At 43.8% G+C, this 22575-nt stretch overlaps 2 protein-coding genes across 2 annotated transcripts in view; both read right to left on the bottom strand.

The window, feature by feature from the left end:
• b4galt2 (UDP-Gal:betaGlcNAc beta 1,4- galactosyltransferase, polypeptide 2) overlaps nucleotides 1-22575 on the bottom strand; it is a 109989-nt gene that overhangs the window by 28530 nt on the left and 58884 nt on the right. The window lies entirely within an intron of this gene.
• LOC117746223 (tripartite motif-containing protein 16-like) lies at nucleotides 18510-20823 on the bottom strand. The gene has a single exon (XM_034555207.1). The coding sequence runs from the start codon at nucleotides 20776-20778 to the stop codon at nucleotides 19027-19029; it is 1752 nt and encodes a 583-aa protein (XP_034411098.1). The 5' UTR covers nucleotides 20779-20823; the 3' UTR covers nucleotides 18510-19026.

Here is a 22575-nt window from a genome sequence, read left to right as displayed (position 1 = left end):
AGTTTGCTAGCTAGCTAACCAATCAGCTAGCTTAACAGCTACTTCTTTATGTTTGGACTCACACAAGCATTTCAAACGATTTAAACGATTCAACCTTTTTTATAGAAAGCTTTAGTAGGTGCTGCGTGCCCCGTTAAATGTGACCTTTACCCCGTAGTCATAATGAACAGAATTATAAAAAAAGGAGGAAAAAAGGAAGAATTTTTCCTCAACACAGCCAAACATGTCGTCACAAATCAAGGTTCCCCCTTCAGTATTCAGCATTATTGAACATCAGCATTTATCACCCGCATTGCATTTGCTCTGTATTCATCTCTACAGGCAGTCTGAACAGGATTAACCCCAAAAGGGCCGGACGCCGCTGCAGCATCTATTTTATCGGTCTCTGCTTGGACCAGGTTCGACACTTCTGATTGAGATTAATGCAATCTTGACAGTGTAAGATAGCCACGGTTAATATATGTGACAGTTATAAGCTCAATAATGTAGCAGCTATTTTATATATCTTTCCGCAGAACCGTTGTGCAACAGCTTGGCTTACAGTGCTTTTACTTGTGCAAGCTGCAGGGAGGTCAGCGAGCAAGAGAAGTGAAGCTTTGCAACCAGGCAGGTCTTTGGCAGACACGTGTCTGACGCGCCTTGACAGTCCATCCTCTTCCAATACTCCCCGAATGTATTCTTCTTTTCATGACAAGTACAGCGAGGGAGCTCAGGGAGCGGGTAAAGAGGCAGAGTGGAGCTGTCCAGGAGGGGGAATATAGATAAGAAGCCTTTTTGTACTGCCAGTACCTTGAACATGCATTAGCAGACTGAGTCATCAAGAACGTTTCCCCTCAGGAAACCCTTTACTCACTTTACATTTATTCTCCTCCAAAATGGCCTCAAATATCCTTGCAAGTAAAGTCTTTATCTGCATCGCCACTTATTGTGACGATGAATGACTCACATTAGTCCCAGATTCTCAAATGTGATAATAATGCTTATTTCTTTCCCTTGTCTTATGTGATTGTTATTGAATATTGTTGGTCCGTCGGACAAAAGAAGCAATCTGAATGTGTCACCTTGTGTTTTTTGGGGAAAATTGTTGTCAGCATTTTTTTAAAACCATTTACTCACATTTACCAAATGATTTGTCAATTAAGCAAGGAGAATATCTGCTAAACCACAAATGAATATGTAAACTACATTTGACACATTATGTCCAGCGGGGTTATACATTAGAAGAATAGATGCATATCCTTGTGTAGTTGATAAAGTAACTTCATGCAAGTGCTGAAATTCTGATTGTGAAGTTATTAAAATCGCTCGTTATTTGAGGATTTCCTTTGTATTATTGTTTGATGGGTTATATGTTTTTATGGCGTCTCGAAAGCAAAAACAAATTCCTTCATTCGTTGCATAAGTTAAGTTACTCTTCCTGATATACGGTTACATTAGCAGAAGTGAGCTACAAATAACATGTGCTGTATTCACACTGAAACATGAGCTTTTTGAGTCATAACTGTGAGAAAGATTTTCATGCAAATCTAACTCGTGTAGTTCGGTTAAGTCCTTATGCAAAATCTCTAAGACGTGAGGGGGCATGACAAGATTACATGTTTATGGAGATGTGACTGGGTCCCAGAGCACAGCTTCATTCCTCATATCATAAACGTCTCAGTATCTACAATATGTAGCAGAACAATTAACTACATTTTCTGCAGTCACGTATTCCTTGGCCATTAGGGAAAACCACCCACTTTAGATTCTGCAAAATGATAACTGTATCTGCTGCCTGATACCTTTTTTTTTGGTACACTTGCTGTCACACTGGTGCATTATCTCTTCGGACCGACCGTGAATTAAGTATAATGCGTAATCCCTCCGGTAAACCCACTAATACCTGAGATTTGGGAGCATAATCCCCTGTGCCAGGTAACAACAAACAATCTATTGTCACAAATCCAGTCGGGCTCCAAACATCAGCTAAAATAGTCGTCTGTAAGTCTGTTCGGTTTGGAACGACATCATACGAGGTTAGCGGAGCTAAATATGACCAATGTCACCCAAGAACATGAGGGCAGTAGCTGATACATCAACAAACAAGTGGAATAAATCAATAGAATACTTAAAAAAAAAATATATATATATAAGTAATAATAAGTAATGTTTAGAGGTTCCTGGGAACTAGGGCCGTTTTGATATTGGGTAGTTGTAGACATACGTTTTAAATGATTATATTGTCCGAGTCACCAAAAGCTAGTGAGAAAGCAGCCAAGTCAGCAACTCCGGCAGCCCGTCTCTTCCGGCCTCCGTCCAAAGCGTGAATCAGATCGTAATGAACAAAACGAACATGGCTGCTGTCAGTGCTCACAGCTTGTGGAAGACGAGCATTGGATGATTGGACCGCCCCATTTCAGCCACACATAACAGATTGATTTCCTTTTGTTTTTGTCAGGACATTTAATTTATTAATTGCTTTAAACATATATAAAACATTTAGTTTGTTTCTGAAGTAGCCACCCTCACTTTCCGTCTATTGAACCACGTGGTCCGTTTTAATCTTTGAGGAACCCTTCACCACTTCCTGTTTGTGGCAAGTGTAGTCCTTTTCTTTCATACTTTATTGTGTATAAAGATTTAAGATGTGTTGTTCGGAGCAGCACTCTGTTTTCCAAATGACCACTTTGTGAGTTTGACCAAATACATCTTCAAACGTCGGTAGTCGAGCACCGAGATCCTTTTGTTATCTTTTGAGTGTTCGTGGTGTTCGCGCCTTCTCAAAAAGTGGATCCAGCGTCAAACTGCGGTCATTATCGACGAGCATTGTTATTTTCTTGAAAGGATATCCTGCGAGTGTTTTGTGTGTTTGAGAGAAGGAGAAATAAAAGACAGAAACAAAGAGTCAGGCAGTGCAGGAAAGAGAAAGAGATCATCTAGTGCGTAGCTCCCTGCAGACGAGCCAAGCTACCTTTTAACAAACCAGAATCTTTGTTTTGTGTTAACCTCATTGAGCATTATTGGGGTCATTGTATTTTATTTCATTAAGATGTGTGTGTGTGTGTGTGTGTAAACCTCCAAGCACCTCGGCTTCATGGTTCTCTACATCTTCTCTAATCACTTCCTGAGTGAGTTCATATCCCCCTGCAGGATGTGAGGTAAACTGGTGTATTAAACAATCGTCATATTATCAAGCAATTTGAACTGAAATAGAATCACACTCAATTTGTGTGGTATTTTACACTATTCTTTCTCACAATATAAACTGGCAAGAAGCCCATGAAGAGGAGGAGGAGGGCGCAGTCGCCCTGCGTGTTCCAACCAGTCCATCTCCCACCACTCCATTGTTGAGTTTCTTCCCTCGTCCGTTGTTGTATTTTGTGGTTTCTGGTGACATTGCATCTTTCCTCGCTGCTGCCGGCTGCATCTTTCACTTATTTTCTTCCCCCTCCTGATTTTAAGGCTGTCGTTTTCCTGACCAAAAACCGGCCTTCCTCACGCGCAGTGCACCGGACATATCTGCCGGGGGCCAGTAAAACCATTCACGTGTGAATATTTGACAAATCAACAAATTACATGTTGACAGGGTGAAATGCGGAAAAAGGGGGTTTACTTCAATTTAGCAGACGGCGATTTATTTTGGGCTCCGCATTTTCAATTCCACAGGCTTCCTTTTAACTTTTCAAGGACATTTTTGCTCCATTAGTTTTTGACCCATAATGCAGTGTGCGTATGCATGTGAGCGCGTGTGGTCTCAGGCTTCGCGTAAACGACTTTACTGTCATGTATTTGTGTATCAGTAATGTGGGTTTTCCCTCAAGCTCACACTCGGGGATACAATCGTGAACACATCCAGCCCTTCAACCCTTAATTAAGGGTGTTCAGGCCCTTACCTTTCCTCTCATTTGGCACACAATTCATTCTATGGCTACCTAACAGTTTACCGTCACAATGACGGGTTTCGTTTTTGCAACCTGGGAACTTCAGGAATGCACTTTAAATGAAATGTTTGTGTTCAGAGAGTCGGCTTGTTTGGCCACTTTGGGGCAGTGCAATAAGTTGTCAACACTTATCTTGATGAAAGAGGCTAGACAACCGCCTATTTACACATTCAGCAGTTCCAGAACAACATTATTATCCATCAGCAGTCATGATTCAGCCATTAAATGAATCTATGTCGAATACCCACTCGGCTTTTACCTCTGGTTTTGGTCTCTACCAACCCCTGAGGGAAATATCTGGCTCTTTAGCTGCCAAACACCGGCGGGTTCGCTAACTGTTCCTGTTGTTTTTCCCGTTTGGTGCCGGGTAGGAAATGTTCCGTGGGATTACCGGGGCTTTTTCACTGAAAACAGCTGCCTGCTTCAGCTGAAAGATTATGCTGATTAGAGCTTTGAGAATGAACCAAAACAGTAACGTTGCCATACCAAAACAATAAGCTAAAACATTCTTATGCTCAGGCGTACTGCAGCTGTCTCCACAAATGTCCCCTTTTGAACTGGTGAGGCAGCAGCTGGGAACGCCGACTTCTGACTGGGAAAACCCGCTGGGGTGAATCACTGGCCGCCGGGGTAAACATGGGTCTGGTGATTGAATGGAAAACACTCCTCGTCCGCCATCAGGGCGTCCAGTTGCTCCACTCAGTGACGGACAGCAGGAGACTGTGGCTGAGACGGGTTCAACAGCGCGTGCGAGAGTGTGTCAGTTTTGGTCCTGGAGGGGGAAAGGATTTCAACACCGCCTGCAAAAAAGTTTTAGGGATGAGACTCGGGGGGCCGCCTGGAGCTGGTAATAAACTTCGGGAAAAACTGACAATTACCTATCTCGTCGAGAATGAAGACGAAAAGCACCAACGACTGCCATCCGCTTTCCAGCGTTCTTCTAAAATATTCACGACCGTCGATATCTCGGTCGTTTTTGAAGGCTCAACGTGCACTTGAAGCTTTTTCTAAAAGGGTTCCCCGAGTGTCAGAAATCCATCTGCACACACACACACACACACACACACACACACACACACACCTGTCGAATGTTGTGAAAAAGTGACGCTTTGTTTCACGACAGAAATTTAAGATGTGTACATTCTGATTTCAGTGTCTGGAAGACAATCTGTTGCTGGGCAACAGAGCAATAGAGGCATACGTCGTTAAACATCAACCTCCCAGCATTCTCTCTGCTATTTGAAAAATGAGAATTAGCCGGACACAATTTAGAAAGAGTGACAGCTTATGTGTCCATAAGTAAGTGCAAACAGACCGTCCTGCACAATACTGTCCGTCCTAACGAGGCTTGTTGTGATGCCAATAAAGATGACTCCACTTAATTAATTATTATTCTCAAGCGTCAGTATCATATTTTAAATCCTTTGCTACTTTTTTTTTTGCCTGGCATTTGCTGCAGGTTTACAACTATACAAATTATTAAGAGATAAAGCGAAGAGGGAGATGGTTTTCGTGACCAAGCTATGTACCGAGTGGGATATTTTGTTTGTCACTACTCTCTCCGTGATCAACGACGTAATGGTGGCATTTCTTTAATTGCCAATCTTAAAACTGGCTGTAATTCACACCCTTTGCTTTCAAAACTCGAAATCAATACCGAGGTGAAGGATGGCGAGGAATTGAGAGGCGGGACGAGTAGTTTGCAACTCGAAAAAAGAGAGAATAAAATGGCGAAAAAATAAACGGCTTTTATTGACCCACAAACGTCCCTCGCATCTTCGATCCTCGCCTCTTCTATTCATCCTGATTGCTCTCAAGGTAAAAGGTAAATCTTCCTCCACCTCTCGCGTCACGGCTTACATGCGTTTCCTATCTGCTCGCTTCCCTGGTGTGTCTGCAGTGTCTCTCTCTCTCTCTCTCTCTCTCTCTCTCTCTCTCTCTCTCTACATGTCCTGTGAAAACCAATTAACCCAATCAGCCTGATCTGAGTATCGCTAGATAAATCCATCGCTGCTCCCTCTGTGAGTGTGTGTGATGAACGTGGAACTTTCACCCTGGTCACCGTACACAGACACCTGGACTGTTGCCATGGTGATGGATTAAGACCCGGCCACTGCTCTGCCTGAATGTTTGTCACCTGACAGCGAGTCGGTGTGTGTGTGTGTGTGTGTGTGTGTGTGTGTGTAGGTGTGACATGGAGGCGGGGCCTCTCATCCTATCACTTGGCCCGGTCAGTCGGTGCAGTGAAAGACAGACCACAGGAGAGACCGAGAAACATTTCACCTTATCTCACTTAATGGAGGTTGAGTTGAATGTGTGTGTGTGTGTGTGTGTGTGTGTGTGTGTGTGTGTGTCTGTGTGTGTCCATATAAGCACAAGTGTCAGGAGAAAAAAGGAGCCGACCTGCCCCAAAGAGCAATCGTCCAATCATAGCTAGCCGTCGACCATGTTTCAGCATTGTGCGCGAGGCGGCGGTGAGAGTGAGCGGTACCGCGGCGCAGCGATAGCGTCGCCTCTGCCGTATATAAACTGACTCGTGTGTCACGGAGCACGGAGAGTAGAGTGAGACTAAAACCTGACAACTCAATACTTCACCCGCACACTCTTGTCCCGGTGTAGGAAAGAGTGACAGCTTCCTTCAGTTCCTCTTTTTACAGCTTGCTAGTTAGCTAGCTTGCTAATTCCGCCCGCTTTAAAGCAAAACGAGCGGGTCGAACGTGTGTGTGTGTGTGTGTGTGTGTGTGTTGTCGCGTCAAGAGCGAAGAAGCTTGACAGGACGGCAACGGTAACCAAGGGAACGGTCAACTGGTACGAGAGAAAAGAGAGCCCGCATGGACATTTGTGACTAACTGCACCCGGCCATGTGTTCTTAATAAAAGATGATGATCCCTTCATTCCTCCGGCACCTGGGGGAAACAGGAGGCTCATCAAAGCTTGATTAGATACCGCAGTCAGCCGTGCACACAAACACACAAAACACACAAACACACACCGGGCTACGTATCTCTAATTCATAACCCAACATCTTCAATCATGCTCGCTGCAGCGTGTTTCCTGCTCCGTGAGAGCTTGGCACGGAGCACAAAGGGGCGAGGGAGGGAAGAGCGTCACAGAGCTGGCGTCGGGCCAGAATAACACATTTTGTGTAATGACTTTTCTGGCGGCCCGGACGCAAGAGGAGCTCCCGAGGAGAAAGCGAGAAAAGGGCCGGGTCGGACGGCGGGCAATTCAATTACGATTCGGCCAGTCGATCGGGAAGGGGGGGGGGGGGGGGGCGACGCGGCAGCCGGTGATGAGATGCTACTCTGCTGCGCTGAGACAATGAAGCAAGTCATTTGTTTGGAGTAAATAAGAGCGGGGCCGCACTCCCCAATTTAAACTGTACAGTACATTTTGTGTTATTGCATCTGGGCTTTCCGTGTGGAAAAATGAAACCGCAGTACAGCCCTTTGTGTTCTTTCTTATTTCTGTGTGGTTATGTCGAGGGGTTCAGAGCTGAATTAAAAGGGTCTGGAAGAGAACATATTATTTATCTCCACTTTGAATTAAAATGAGGATCGGTGAAATAATTGGCAATTACGTTTTTACTCTGCTAGAACAATGCTATCTGTTCATAACATGCCTCTACTGTCTGCTCAGCATCCCCGAGGTCCCTCTACATTTAAGCTCCGAGCACATTTGAGCACCAGTCAAAAGAAATAGGCTGCAAGCTTATGCATGTCGTCCATAAACATAAAGAAGAAACAGAAGTACACAGGGTGACAAACCAGAGTACAGTTAGCAGCCGCCCGAACATGACAGCATCAAGAGAGAGAGAGGAGAGAGAGAGAGACTATAGCATTGAACCGACGTGACAGATTGAGCCACCGAGGAAGAGGGTCAGAAACACAAAGACTGACAGACAGAGAACAAAAGAGACTGACGCACGGAAATGAAGGGAGACAAAGAGGACGATGAGGATGTTTCTAATTATAAATCAGAGAGTATCTGCCAAGAGAAAATGACAGCAAAGGTTAGGGCAGACTTGCACAGAAAACACAAACACACACACACACACACACAGATATTGTACTAGACGGAGAGACGTGGTGTGCAAAAAGGAGAGCGTCGGGGAGGTGAAGGGCAGAGAAATCAAAACCCACCTGACATTTTCACAAATACGGGGCCAGATGGTGGCTGTGGATTGTGTTGCTTTTGCCCTGCTGTGCCAAAACCTGCTCTCACAGACATGTGGGGCTCTGGTTGTGACACAAACAACTGTGATGCACTCTGCAGAGGAGTCTCTCTCTCTCTGGCATCACCGCCTTAGTGTGCCTCATCACATCTAACCTCTCTTGCATCAAGGGCACTCAATACACACAAACTATGACACCCCCCCAGCGTGTAACTATATTCCTGCAAAGCACCGTTGTGCTGCGGTGTTGGACATCGAGCTGCGAGCAGCACTGACTCCTTTCTAACGTTACGATCGGGGCGGTCAATACAAAATATGCATTCCACAGTGGAAACATATTCACATTTCCACAAAAGGGAATGCAGGCGTTTGTTTACAAAAACAAACTGACATTTTAGAACGTGAAAAGCGATTTTTTTTATCGCGGCGTTACAACCACAAGGTAAGAAAAGGAAAAAAAACGGTTTCTCGATTGTATTGTATTTGTACTCCACCTCTCTAAGTACGTATTAATACAAAAGATGAATGGCCTACATTAAAATGTTCTAAACTCATGTTGACAATGTTTACTGAGGTGTAATAAATCAGGTGAGCAACAGGGTCATTTTCTCACAGACTTCTAAACAATCGGACTTCTATTTGCAACCAGAGGAGTCGCCCCCTGGTGTCCATTAGAGAGAATGCAAGTGTAGGACACTCCCGCTACGGCTTTACTCTTCAGCCTAGGAGGTTGTCGCCTCTATAAAACAGAGAAAAGCAGAACATTCACAGCATGTGTAAAGCCAATGTTTGGCCTTGATAAACGACTCAAACGGTCTATTGATTATTTTCAACTAACCAAGAGTGAAGACCCACTGCGAGCAAAACGAAACATGCACACATGTGACTGTGTGCATGTTGCATGTGCATGTGTGTCAAGCTGTGGTTTTGTTTGTATGTGGATTTCTTATGAATTTCTTGTGAAAAATCCCCCTCAATTATCCTTTTTCAGGGTCGCTGGTCAGTCCTGTGTCACCTGAACCGTCTACATTGGTGTGCAAAGTTATGTATGCGTGTGTCCCTCAGGAAATGAAAAGGTACACACTTTGAACCTGTTTCTTCTACATTCATATCATGCTGCTATTCACACAACATGTTTTCCCCGCCACTAAAAAGCCAACCAAATGTGAAAATAAAACAAGGGCGTGCAAACGGGGGATTATGTAACCTGGTTCAATAAATAACAAATAGATTAAGGTGTAAATCCACAATATATACAAAATCAGTATGAATCATACAAATATAAACAGGTGAAATGGGATCAGTGTATTTCAGTATCGGATCGTAAAAAAATATGTAAAGGATGTGTAAGAGTTTATATGCTAAATGGTTATGTCCATAGGTGGGGAAACGGGAATAAAATGGCATAATGCGCCGAAAAACATCGCAGCATGAAGACATCCCGCAGGACTGCTGAGGACTTAATGATTGCCGATGCCTGTTATGTAAGGTAAGACGCAGGCATTCACACTGGAACCTAACACACACATGCTGTGTTACATGCTGCATGTACCCTCACGCCTACACCTGGATGATACAGTCAGATGACTCACCAAGAATATAGGACACCATCTTCCTCCCCCCCCCCCCCCCTATTAATGACAGAGTCTTCTTCAATTTCCCCATCACTTTGAGATATTGCTCAGCCTGCGTTTGTGTCAGGCGGTGTGTTTGAGTCTGAGATACTCTCACATATCTCGAGAAGAATTCAGGAAACATTCCTCTGTTAGTGCATCGGCTAAAAGACAGAACTATCACACGCTGATAATTATATGATTTTTTTCCCGTTTTTGGGAGTGAAAGCAACTCATGACAAGACTTTATTTTATTAAAGACAACCCAAACTGTAGAATTGTTTTTATGTAATATTATTATTACATTCTTTGATAGATTCTCCGTGTCTGATGGATGTTCAACTGTCGGCCGTTTGACAAGGTAACAACATGCAGTGTTGTGTCTGTTAACTTGCTGTTGAGTTCTTATGCTTCCTACAACAATTTAAAAACACAACATTGGCTTGTTAGGACTTAATGTTTCCCGCTGCCTGTCATGTTAGGTAAGATGCAGACGTTCACACAGGAACTATCAAACAGTAGCCTACAAAAGTAACACACACAGCAGACACCTGGCATTTGGAGTCATGTTTCTGGACACTTAATTAATGTTAGTTGTTCTCTGCTAACTTTGTTCTTTGCTAACTTTGTTCTCTGCTAACTTTGTTCTCCACTAGCTTTGTTCTCCGCTAACTTTGTTCTCCGCTAACTTTGTTGACAGCTAACTTTGTTGACAGCTAACTTTGCTTTCAGCTAACTTTGCTTTCAGCTAACTTTGTTCTACGCTAACTTTGTTGACAGCTAACTTTGTTGACAGCTAACTTTGTTGACAGCTAACTTTGTTGACAGCTAACTTTGCTTTCAGCTAACTTTGCTTTCAGCTAACTTTGTTCTACGCTAACTTTGTTGACAGCTAACTTTGTTGACAGCTAACTTTGTTGACAGCTAACTTTGTTCTCAGCTAACTTTGTTCACAGCTAACTTTGTTCACAGCTAACTTTGCTCTCAGCTAACTTTGTTCTACGCTAACTTTGTTGACAGCTAACTTTGTTGACAGCTAACTTTGTTGACAGCTAACTTTGTTCTCAGATAACTTTGTTCTCAGATAACTTTGTTCTCTGCTAACTTTGTTCTCCGCTAACTTTGTTCTCCGCTAACAGCTAACTTTGCTCTCAGCTAACTTTGTTCTCAGCTAACTTTGTTCTCAGATAACTTTGTTCTCAGATAACTTTGTTCTCTGCTAACTTTGTTCTCCGCTAACTTTGTTCTCCGCTAACAGCTAACTTTGCTCTCAGCTAACTTTGTTCTCAGCTAACTTTGTTCTCAGATAACTTTGTTCTCAGATAACTTTGTTCTCTGCTAACTTTGTTCTCCGCTAACTTTGTTCGCCCCTAACTTTGTTCTCCGCTAACTTTGCTCTCAGCTAACTTTGTTGACAGCTAACTTTGCTCTCTGCTAACTTTGTTCGCCCCTAACTGTGTTCTCCGCTAACTTTTTATATTTCCAGTGCTAGATAGTGTTGTCTGCATTGCTAATGTTGCCCAATGCTAACTACGCTAGGTTAACCTTGTCCCACGTTTACTTTGTCTGTCGATAACTTTGTCTCACGCTAACTCTTTGTCCCGTGCTGCAACCTTCCTGCTGCTGTTGGAAATAGTCAAGCTGGGGGCCATAAAACAAAAACAAAAAGCTGAACATGCCAAAATGTTAATGGGGAGTGCACAGATGGGTTCTGTGGGGTTCTCACTATTCATCATCATTTGATCCATTGTTGGTATAACAACTATTAATTAGTGTGGCTTTAAGCTAAGTTGAGGACCCAACATGGCTCAGGTGGACTGTTTTTCAATGAATCCCAACACAACACTTGTAATTAGGTGTTTCATTTATTGTTTCATGGAGGGAGAACACATTTCTTGAGTCTGAGCCTCTGAAGAATAATGTAGTTCCTTATCTGACTTCAGACAAACTGTTTACCTTGGGGCTTCCTCTCCACATGCATCTCAAACTCCTGTTGTGACATAATGAAAACCCATCCAGTGAGACGAACTCCCGGGAAGAGCACTTCGTTTTTTGTAAGTCAGAAGAACCGAGATTAGAAACTTAGTCTCGCGGACTTGAACTTTGGGGCTCTTCGGTCGTCATCCGGTGGGATTCAGCCCCGTGAAAATGTACTGTCACCATTGTTGGAGTGGTGGATGACCCAACGGTGAGAAATTGCACGTGCCATTGAGAATCACTGCTGTGAAGAAACCCTGTCACATAAATAACAAAAACAGATGATCTACTGGCAGAGAGGCAGTGAGTGAAAATCATATAGCAAGGCCATGTGTAATAGTACTCCACTTTTCCTTTGCAGACCTTTTTTCTTACTTCTTATTTCTCGCTTAACATTTACCTTGGTTGTGTCCTTCATTGACATCTTTGCCTCTTTCTTTCCTTCTTTCTTCCATTTTTATGTTTCTTTTATTCTTTCTTTATTGCCATCTTTCTTTCCTTCTTTCCATCCTTCCTTTCTTTCTTTCTTTCCTTCCTTCCTTCTCTATTTCCTTCTTTCTTTATTTCCATCTTTCCAACTTTATTTTCATCTTTCATTTTTTCCCTTCTTCCCTATCTTTCAGTCGTTGGAACATTTTGTTTTGGGTAAAGAGCTAAACGTTTCAACGTATTTAATAATAGGGAGGCTTCACCAGGTAGTCAGATTATGTCTTTTGCCTCATTAGTTTTACGACAAATAGTTAACAGTTAAATAGTCAAACGCAGTTATTAAAAGTGTTGTCTCTCCATACATCTTTCAATCTTAAAAAGAGTACAACTGTTTGCTATTACCGGCTGCTTCAGCTTTTGACAACCAACCTATGACATCTTTTAAATCAAAACATTATAGTTATTTTCTTTACTTGAAGATAGAGCAAGTAAAGAACATTGAAATAAGATGACATTGGCTGACATTGGACAAAGGACAAGTTCCAGGATCTTATCACAGCCGATAGCTGTTCAAGGAGGATTTATTCATTAGTGTGGGTGTTGTCAACATTTTTTTTGTTAAAATGCAAAATACAAAATAAACTAAATTTAATTTGAAAAGGCTGCAGTGTAATGCGGTATGAATACAAATCAGCTACAATTAAAAATAATAAAAGTCATACAGTAGCAGCCGTAAGCAGCTTCCTCAAATGTCTCTTTTCCTTTCATTCCTTCTCCTTTCTTCCCTTTTACTTTACAGTAATTTGAAAAAAAACATTTGCAGTGTATAGCTGGGGTCAACAACATGGCAGCTCTGGGAATGAGAGGTCTAAAAGCGCAGTATCGTTCAAGATAAATGTTACAGCCTTCAGCTGAATCTCTTCTAAGTGAATTATGTGACACACGTTAACCTGATGCTAACGCGATGGCAGCAGTGGGCCAAAAGGGTCAGAAGCATTGTTGGCATTTGGGATCTGAAGCTGGAGGACACCGCTTGGCTGAATTATACTGGTTATGATGAGGAGCATGCTCGATGGGTGACACACGTTTGATACGGCAGATAACTTCAGCTGAAAGTGGGAGATGAAAGTGGTATCTCAGCAGCTTTCTAAACAAAATAGGATGTAAAAAGGAGCAACACTAATTTAACAAATGGTTCAAACCAAGCTGTATCCGATGAACACAATAGTCTACTCTCTGAAGGTGCTTTGAGCTAAATGCTAGTTTTCTAACATCCTCACAATGACAATAAGTACACCCTAATTTCTTACTAAAATCTCAATTTTAGTTTGTTGTGTTAGCGTGTTAATATTTGCTGATTAGCGGAAACCACAAAGTACATTTGAGGCTCATTTTGCAGGTGTTTGGTCATAAACCATAAACAGTACTGGACTCGTTTGACGTCATGGTTACGCTAGATGAAAAGCTAAGAGATCCCCAAAGATATCCTTCTTGTCAATCCATCCAATAGTTGTTCAGATATGTCAGTCTGGACCAAAGTGGTGTACTGACCAAGAGACCAAAAAAAACAACATGGCCGTCCCTACAGCCACACCTCTATGGTGGCTAGCAATCAATCTAACCAGGTATTGAGTGCCATCTTGTATAAGTAACCAGTCTTAAAAGTACAACATGCACGGACACAATTCAGTCCGTACGATTGAACAGCTAGCTGTGGTTTCTGTTGTACATACGCCTCATTTTATTGCTGACCTTCTCTGGGTTTGAATTTGCAGTGAAAGTCAAATAGAAAGCAGTCGGCGGAGAAGAATAAACTATTTGTGATGCGTTTTTGTTCTGAATCAAAGGATACAACCTTTGGATGGAAGCGTGTTGCGCTCTGTCGTCCAATGAAGTAACACGGCCGCGGTTTGCCCTTCCCACGGCCGGGCACCGGGTGGAGATAGGAGACCGGGTGGAGATAGGAGACCGGGTGGAGATAGGAGACCGGGTGGAGATAGGAGATAGGAGACCGGGTGGAGATAGGAGATAGGAGACCGGGTGGAGATAGGAGACCGGGTGGAGATAGGAGATAGGAGACCGGGTGGAGATAGGAGACCGGGTGGAGATAAGGGAGTTTCAGGCCGGACGCTGCGGGGATCGAGCCCCCATGGTGAGGCCACAACGTGTGCAGTCAGCGTACTGCACAGCAGGAATGCTGTGTGTGTGTGTGTGTGTGTTTTATTGGTAATAATGCAGTGAAAATGAAAAAAAAACACCTTAGAGTAAAAGTAACAACATACCACAAGTCGCAACGACAAAACTTTAGAGAAGAAATAATAAACATAGCCAAATAATAACAGGAAGCTCATCCAGTTAATAGCTTGTGCAGTTAAACTTAAGCTTCTGCTAGAATTTGCTCATAAATAATGCTGAAAAACAAAAAAAAAACGGGGCTGGTTTCTAAAAGAGTGCAGAGAATATTTTGTATGAACAAACAAACAAGTTCCCCCTTTCTTTGGAATGCATGACAAAAATATAAAGATTTTGCTAATGAGACATCAGAAAATGTCACTCATGAATTGATAATAACGGATTCGTCGTCTTTTGTGTACATATGCAACGAAAAAGCTGTTTTAATTCATAATTCTTTCCCCATGTGCCTCTTTATTTTCCATACCTGAAATAATACGTGGGAATTATGAAAAAAAAAAAGTATTAAGTCTCTATTGACACAATTTGAGATTCTAAACAACAACGTATTGTAACTCATATATTATATAATTTGTTCTGCCCACTCATGTAATATGCAATATCACATGGCAATAACATTTGTGTGTCATCCATGCATCAAACTTAAAAAAAACAAACTATATTGGTTTCTGTTCGCAACAGGAATATTTATACAATTCATTAATTGTATCATATTTCTCTCACTTTCTGAAAATATTACTTAAATAACCTTTGAATGCACTTCTCAGGTATGCAGACCTTCTCAACTCCAAAAACACCCAGCGTGGTTGAAGCTCGACACCTTCGGAACAGTCATCGCAACACATTCCACGCGCTCAAAGAAATCACCATATATCCTGTATATAATAATAATAATAATATTATATATATATATATCCTGTATATGAAACCAGCTGCTGTCATCTGCCAATTTACAGAGCAGTGATTTAATGACGTCCACTTTGATAATCGGCTGCTCATCAAACGAGTGAAAACCAGAGAGAATAACCGACTTCACACGACGCGAAATGCAAATAACCAAAAGGTGTTACTTTTAATCGACGGGGACGATTTTTTTAAAATTTAAAAATCATTGAACATCTACCACATTTTCTCAAAGATGTCTCCAGACAGGAAGGCAGATGTTCCAAGATGGAGGACAGCAGCTGGAGGTCTAAAGCGTCATCGACTCAGAGCGATGCAGTTTGAGAGGAATGTTTGTTCAAGGACGGCGATATCTGTGAAAAGAGAAACGACCAAGTGGTGCAGTCGGTGTTTTTAAATGTGTTCAAATGCATATGCAGATTTCAATCGGCTGTCAAGCCAAAGTATCTTTTTACAATCAACACTTAAAATGATGAAGGCATTTGCAAATGACACGGTAGTAGTTTCATTTTTACCTCTTTACTTAAGATTTAAGATTTCTTTCTTTACGCAAATGACACAAAACATTGGCGACGAGGAAGTTCTTGGGTAGATAATGACGAGAATAAATACCCTCTATCACATAGTAATGGATGTATGGCAACTACACATTACTATGCAGATTAACCATAGTGGTAGATTATATTCTAAATTGTGATTCTATAGATTAAACTACAGGTGCATAAACAATGCACGTGCATAAACTGGTGAGGATATGTGCACCTCATGCAGACCTCAGAGCGGGCGTGTACGCACGGTTCTATAGCAGCAGGTGACGGGATTATTTACCCATGCATACGCGATCACACGCCGTACGTACGGGCACGTTTACTGGGGAGCGATTTGGGGTTAAGTGTCTTGCTCAAGGACACACCGACATGGACTGGCGGAGACGGGGGTCGAACCGCCGATCCTCCTCTGATTGACGGACGGCATCCTGACGACGGAGACGTCTCACGTGACAACGGGAACGCGTGGGCGCGAGTATCGAAGGTCTCGAGACGGATCTGAGTCCATTGAGGCTTTATATGAATATGAATGCATCTGTGCTTTACAGAATAATGTAAACGGAAGGAGCGTGCACGACGTGCACAGATGCACGAGACGCCTTAACCTGCCGTGCTCAGGAGTCATTTAGGGTCAACCTACCTGCGACCTCCAAATAATGACCAAAATTAGCTTATTTATGCATATTTATGCTCATTTTTGGTGAAAAAGACAAACACACTTGCTGATTGGCTGCACAAGCCTACAACTAAACAGGTATAATACTGCTGGCCAATCAAGCATTTCCATGTCCAATCGTCTGCTGACTCACGGACAAGTTACCTGTCATGAGTCACATCGAGAAATAAACAGAAGACATCCCCAGTTGTTCCCAGGCCTGTTACATGTTAGTGTCCTTATTGAAATAGCCTTTCTTCAGGGGGTTTGTGCTGTGCTGAAGGAGGGCAGTTTATTAGTGAGTCACCTTAGTTTGCTGTGAACAGAATCATTTGATTTGGTTTTCCTAAATGACCTATGTGACTATGTACTTTGTGTTTTTATTTAAAACTGACCTCCCTGTGCAGTTTAGCACCACATTACTTTCTGGTTTGTGCACTTCTTTTGATTTATATATTTAACGTATCATTTACTCCATCCGTGAATAAAACATACAGGTACATTGGTCTCTGGCTCCATTTTACTCTGGTGTATGTAATTTATATATATATATAATTTATATATACAGTATATATATGTATATATATATATAAATTATTTTTATTATGTTTTTTTTCTTACTTTAAAAAAAAAAAGATTTCTTTTAAACTTCTTATTGTCCTCATAACTTATAATCTATTAAAGCTCCAGTTTTAGTCCTTTCGTAGATGTTTGACAGAATGTTTATCTCCAGGTTCAAGTCCACAGAGGAATTGCCTCCACGGGGCTGTCACCATGGCAACGACTGAGCCGCTGGCCTGAAACCAACGGTGGCGACAGCACTGACAGGTGACCGTGTTTACCTGAGGGGGGAACCAGAGGGGGAACCTGAGGGGGAACCAGAGGGGGAACCTGAGGGGGGAACCAGAGGGGGAACCTGAGGGGGGAACCAGAGGGGGAACCTGAGGGGGAACCAGAGGGGGAACCTGAGGGGGAACCAGAGGGGGAACCTGAGGAGGAACCAGAGGGGGAACCTGAGGGGGGAACCTGAGGGGGAACCTGAGGGGGAACCAGAGGGGGAACCAGAGGGGGAACCTGAGGGGGGAACCAGAGGGGGAACCTGAGGGGGAACCAGAGGGGGAACCAGAGGGGGGAACCAGAGGGGGAACCTGAGGGGGAACCAGAGGGGGAACCTGAGGGGGAACCAGAGGGGGAACCTGAGGAGGAACCAGAGGGGGAACCTGAGGGGGGAACCTGAGGGGGAACCTGAGGGGGAACCAGAGGGGGAACCAGAGGGGGAACCAGAGGGGGAACCTGAGGGGGAACCAGAGGGGGAACCTGAGGGGGAACCAGAGGGGGAACCTGAGGAGGAACCAGAGGGGGAACCTGAGGGGGGAACCTGAGGGGGAACCTGAGGGGGAACCAGAGGGGGAACCAGAGGGGGAACCTGAGGGGGGAACCAGAGGGGGAACCTGAGGGGGAACCAGAGGGGGAACCAGAGGGGGAACCTGAGGGGGGAACCAGAGGGGGAACCTGAGGGGGAACCAGAGGGGGAACCTGAGGAGGAACCAGAGGGGGAACCTGAGGGGGGAACCTGAGGGGGAACCTGAGGGGGAACCAGAGGGGGAACCAGAGGGGGAACCTGAGGGGGAACCTGAGGGGGGAACCAGAGGGGGAACCTGAGGGGGAACCAGAGGGGGAACCAGAGGGGGAACCTGAGGGGGGAACCAGAGGGGGAACCTGAGGGGGAACCAGAGGGGGAACCTGAGGAGGAACCAGAGGGGGAACCTGAGGGGGGAACCTGAGGGGGAACCAGAGGGGGAACCTGAGGGGGAACCTGAGGGGGGAACCAGAGGGGGAACCTGAGGGGGAACCAGAGGGGGAACCAGAGGGGGAACCTGAGGGGGAACCAGAGGGGGAACCAGAGGGGGAACCTACCAAAGGCAGCCAACAGGTACACACTGTACACACCTCTGACTTCCACAACCTCCGGGTTGGAAAAGTGAAGCCAACGCATGGAAAGTACCTTAAACTCACATTCAACCTTCAGTGAAGTCTGTTCAATGTGTTTGACCCCAATCTCAGTTATGTAAAAGAATAATGAAAGATCTCCTTATTGATTATGATACTTTATTATATAATACAACATAGTACATCATTTGTATGTTGATTCAGACAACAACAACAACAACAACATTCAGTCTCACAAATTAATGAACGCAAATGTAATGATAGAATACTTTGCAGAAAGTTGTGAGAACAAAATATCAACATTAAAGAATCTCTTCTTTCTCTCTTTAAGACCCATGCAGAGGAAGAGACATTAAAAATACATCAATAACAATATTCATCAAACATTTAGAGCTCACAGCATTTTACATTTTCCTGCAGATGAATATGAGTTCAGGTGAACAAAGATCATCATGAACAGTGAGAGCCTCCATAAACACACAGAGGAAGGAGCGCCACCTACAGGAACTCAGACATTTACACAACAACAAGATGGACAAGTACCGCCCACAAGGTTTGATTGACAGGTGGAGAAAAGTCTGCTCTCAGCAACAATGATGGAAACAAAATAAGTTTAACAATTAAAACCCAGACTTTAACCGGCTGTCCCTTAAATCACTTCTGTCTATTTGAGTTTACAGAACTCAGCAGTGTCTCCAGATGAATAATAAAACCCAAGTCCAGCATAGAGAGGCTGAGTGAATGTGGTCTGGACTCTGTGGAGGAGAGTCATGGTTTCAGAGACGCTGTAGAAGGACAGAATACCTGCTCTGTGATCCAGGTACACTCCTAGTCTGGAGGACCGAGGACCAGAGACAGGGGTTTGGACTTTGTTGTGAGCAAATATAAAACTGTTATTGTCACAATCTAAAGCCCAAGATTTGTTATTGTATCCAAACACACATTCATTCCCTGTTCTCATGATGTTCTTGTATGAGACTGCTACATAAACTCCTCCTCCTCTCCACTTCACCTCCCAGTAACAACGTCCAGTCAGACTCTCTCTACTCAGGACCTGAGAATAACTAGTGAACCTGTCTGGGTGACTAGAATAAGACTGATGTTCCTTCATAACTGTTGCTTTTCTGTTCCCATCAGATAATAACAGCAGTGTGTCTGCTGTGTTTGGATCCAGAGTGATGTCACATGAACATCTTAAGAATCCATCTCTGGTCGTGGGCTCTGCTTGTGAATGAGAGAGTAAAACATCCACTTCAGTCAACATCAGTGAGACGTTTGTCCACTTCTCTCTCAGGACGTCCTGTAGTTCATCTCTGAGCCCTGAAACAGCCGCCATCACGTCCTCAAAGTATCTCAGAGGACGGATGTTGATGCTGGATGAGTCTGTAGACCCACTGAGTGGTGACAGTGAGGGGTAGTGGTGGAGAAGCTGGTTGAGATCCTCTGTGTGTGAGAGCAGCTTCAGCTCAGCGTCGTTCCTCTTCAGCTCAGTGATCTCCTGCTCCAGCTTCTCCTGAAGCTCTTTGACTCGACTCACTTCAGTTCTCTGCTGGGATCTGACCTGCTGCTTCACATCAGAGCTTCTGTTCTCCATGAGACGGATCAGCTCAGTGAAGATCTTCTCACTGTCCTTCACTGTTTTATCAGCAGAGAGGTTGATGGCCTCCACCTCCTGATGGAGCAGCTTCAGGTCTTTCTCTCTGTCCTGGATTCTCTGCTGGATGTTTAGTCGACTCCCCTCCAGCTCTCTCTGCCTCTCGGTCCTTTCTGCTGCAGCTGAGACGGTGTCGTGGCCTTTATGTTCATCCAGAGAGCAGAGGTAGCAGATACACTGCTGATCAGTACGGCAGAAGATCTTCATCACCTCATTGTGACGAGAGCAGATGTTCTCCTGGAGCTGGTTGGAGGGGTCCACCAGCTGGTGTTTCTTTAATTGAGGTACATCATAATGACGCTGGAGGTGTTTCTCACAGTAAGAAACCAGACACACCAGACAGGACTTGAAGGCCTTCAGTCTCCTCCCAGTGCAGACATCACAGGCCACATCTTCAGGTCCAGCATAGCAGTGATCAGCAGGAGCAGCTTGGAGTCCAGTCTTCTTCAGCTGCTCCACTAAATCTGCCAACATGGTGCTCTTCAGCAGGACAGGCCTCGGTGTGAAGGTCTGCCTACACTGAGGGCAGCTGAGGAGCTTCTTCCCGTCCTCTTCATCCCAGTGGGCTTTAATACAGTTCATGCAGTAGCTGTGTCCACAGGGAATAGTCACCGGATCCTTCAGGAGATCCAGACAGATGGAACAAGAGAAGGTCTCCCGGTCCAGGTGAACTCCTTTGAGCTCCATTTCACCTCTCGGTAACAACGAGTGTCTGAGTTTCACTTCCTCAGAAGAGACTTTGACTTCTGGTCCGAACAACATGTGACGGTTCAGTGAACGGGGCGTGTCAGCTCTACTGCTCCGCCTCCATGTTGGTTACACCAATCTTTAGAGCTGTAGATCTGAAGGGGAGGGAACCAGGAAGTATGTGGAGAGAGTGCAGCTGTCTGTGTTTGAGGAAGAGGGAGGGGCTTATCAAGCTGCTTCATTCCAGGAAGAGGAGCGTCGCTGTGGACTTTGTTCCCTTGTTTACAGACAGAGACTCTGTTGAAACCTGCTACATGTTTTATATCATTTGGGGATTGGAGGGCTGGGATTCGGGGGCTTAAACAATCCTCTCAATTGAAGTGATCTGCATCAAAATACACCGTTGACTGAAACATCGAGGAAAAATGTTCGAAGATAGCAAATAAAATAAAAAAATCTCAATGTTAAGACAATATTCACACATAACTGTGTGGAGTGCATTGTGTTGTATTTGATCTGTGAACAAACGGTATTTAACTACGATTAATAGCAAGTAAACGAGCTGTTGGGGGAAAGTAGCTCCTGACCTCTGACCTCTGCTTTTCTAACTGGAATCGCAACAGAAACCACAATTACAAAGACGGACAAAGTGAAGACATTTGTATCCGTTTTTTGGGTTCTTGCTGCTGCCGCCGTCTTTATTTATTGTTGTGTTCTCTAACGATAAATACAATTTTCTTTTTAACTCGTGGATTTTAGATACACCCTCTCTCAGCCAACCAGTTAACTTTAATTTCATTAAAACCAAAACGCCATCTTTCTGGGATAACTAAGCAAAAACCATGAGTGGGAATTTGAACAATAAAACAATATCAGCTCTCTGATTGGACAAATCCAATTAAAAAAAAAAATACATATCCTGTCACCTACTCACATTGACACAAAGCACTGTTTAGTGGTTTGCATCCTCCTTGTACACACCAGCTTCTCTTTGATATGAACAGAGAGCGGCTGCTTCAACGCCACAAAGGTGTCTCCTTAAGCCTCCGCCCATCTGCTGTCCTCATTATAGCCTCTCTATATGATAAGCCAAATAGGACTAAGCCACCTCTGTGAGGTAATGAAGGCCATTTGACTAAAGGTTATTGAAAGATATTCCCTGCCGGTAAAAAAATCAGTTCCATAACTTTTCCTTTTCCTCATACTGGCAGGAGCAGACGGATCTCCTGCTGCACATCACACATATTCAGCACCAACAGAGCTTTAATATTGTGTTGCTAGTACCCAGGAGGGACGCATAAAGCAGAACACAACATTAATAACTCGTTTGAAATTGAATTTCGGGAAGTAATCAAAGCTCTGATGGAAAAGTAAGAAGCTCCCTTCTTGCTTCTTGTCATCCGACTGTCATCCACACCTTCATCTACACCTTCCTGGCGCTCTGCAGTCTGCATATGCAGATGTGACAATTAATTATTCACGAGCATGTCATTGAGGTCAGTCGCCCCCCCCCCCCTGTGTTTTTCCACCAGCTTTCCACCTGGCGAGGGGCTGTTGATGAAGTAAATGTTATAAGCTCTATGCAGGAAATTAGAGCACTGGTCCCAGTAGGGTTGGAGCCTTGGAATGTGATCAGGATGCCATGAGGAACTAGTTTGCAACCATCTGCCTGCTCTTTTCTCAATATGTTAAAAAATGTGCAAAGAGGAGACGTGGCCCTCCCCCCACGGCCAAATAAATCCCAAATAACAACGGAATAATGGATACAACATATGTCAGAGTGAGCATTATGAACTCATATAATATCTGATATAATGCACATAATCACCTAAATGCACATCGTAAGCAATAAGAGCCGGAGCAAAGGGATAT

This window comes from Cyclopterus lumpus, chromosome 17 (assembly GCF_009769545.1).
Source record: "Cyclopterus lumpus isolate fCycLum1 chromosome 17, fCycLum1.pri, whole genome shotgun sequence".
NCBI lineage: Eukaryota > Metazoa > Chordata > Actinopteri > Perciformes > Cyclopteridae > Cyclopterus > Cyclopterus lumpus.
Note: the sequence above shows the minus strand (reverse complement) of the source record. Positions and strands in the feature narration are given on the sequence as shown.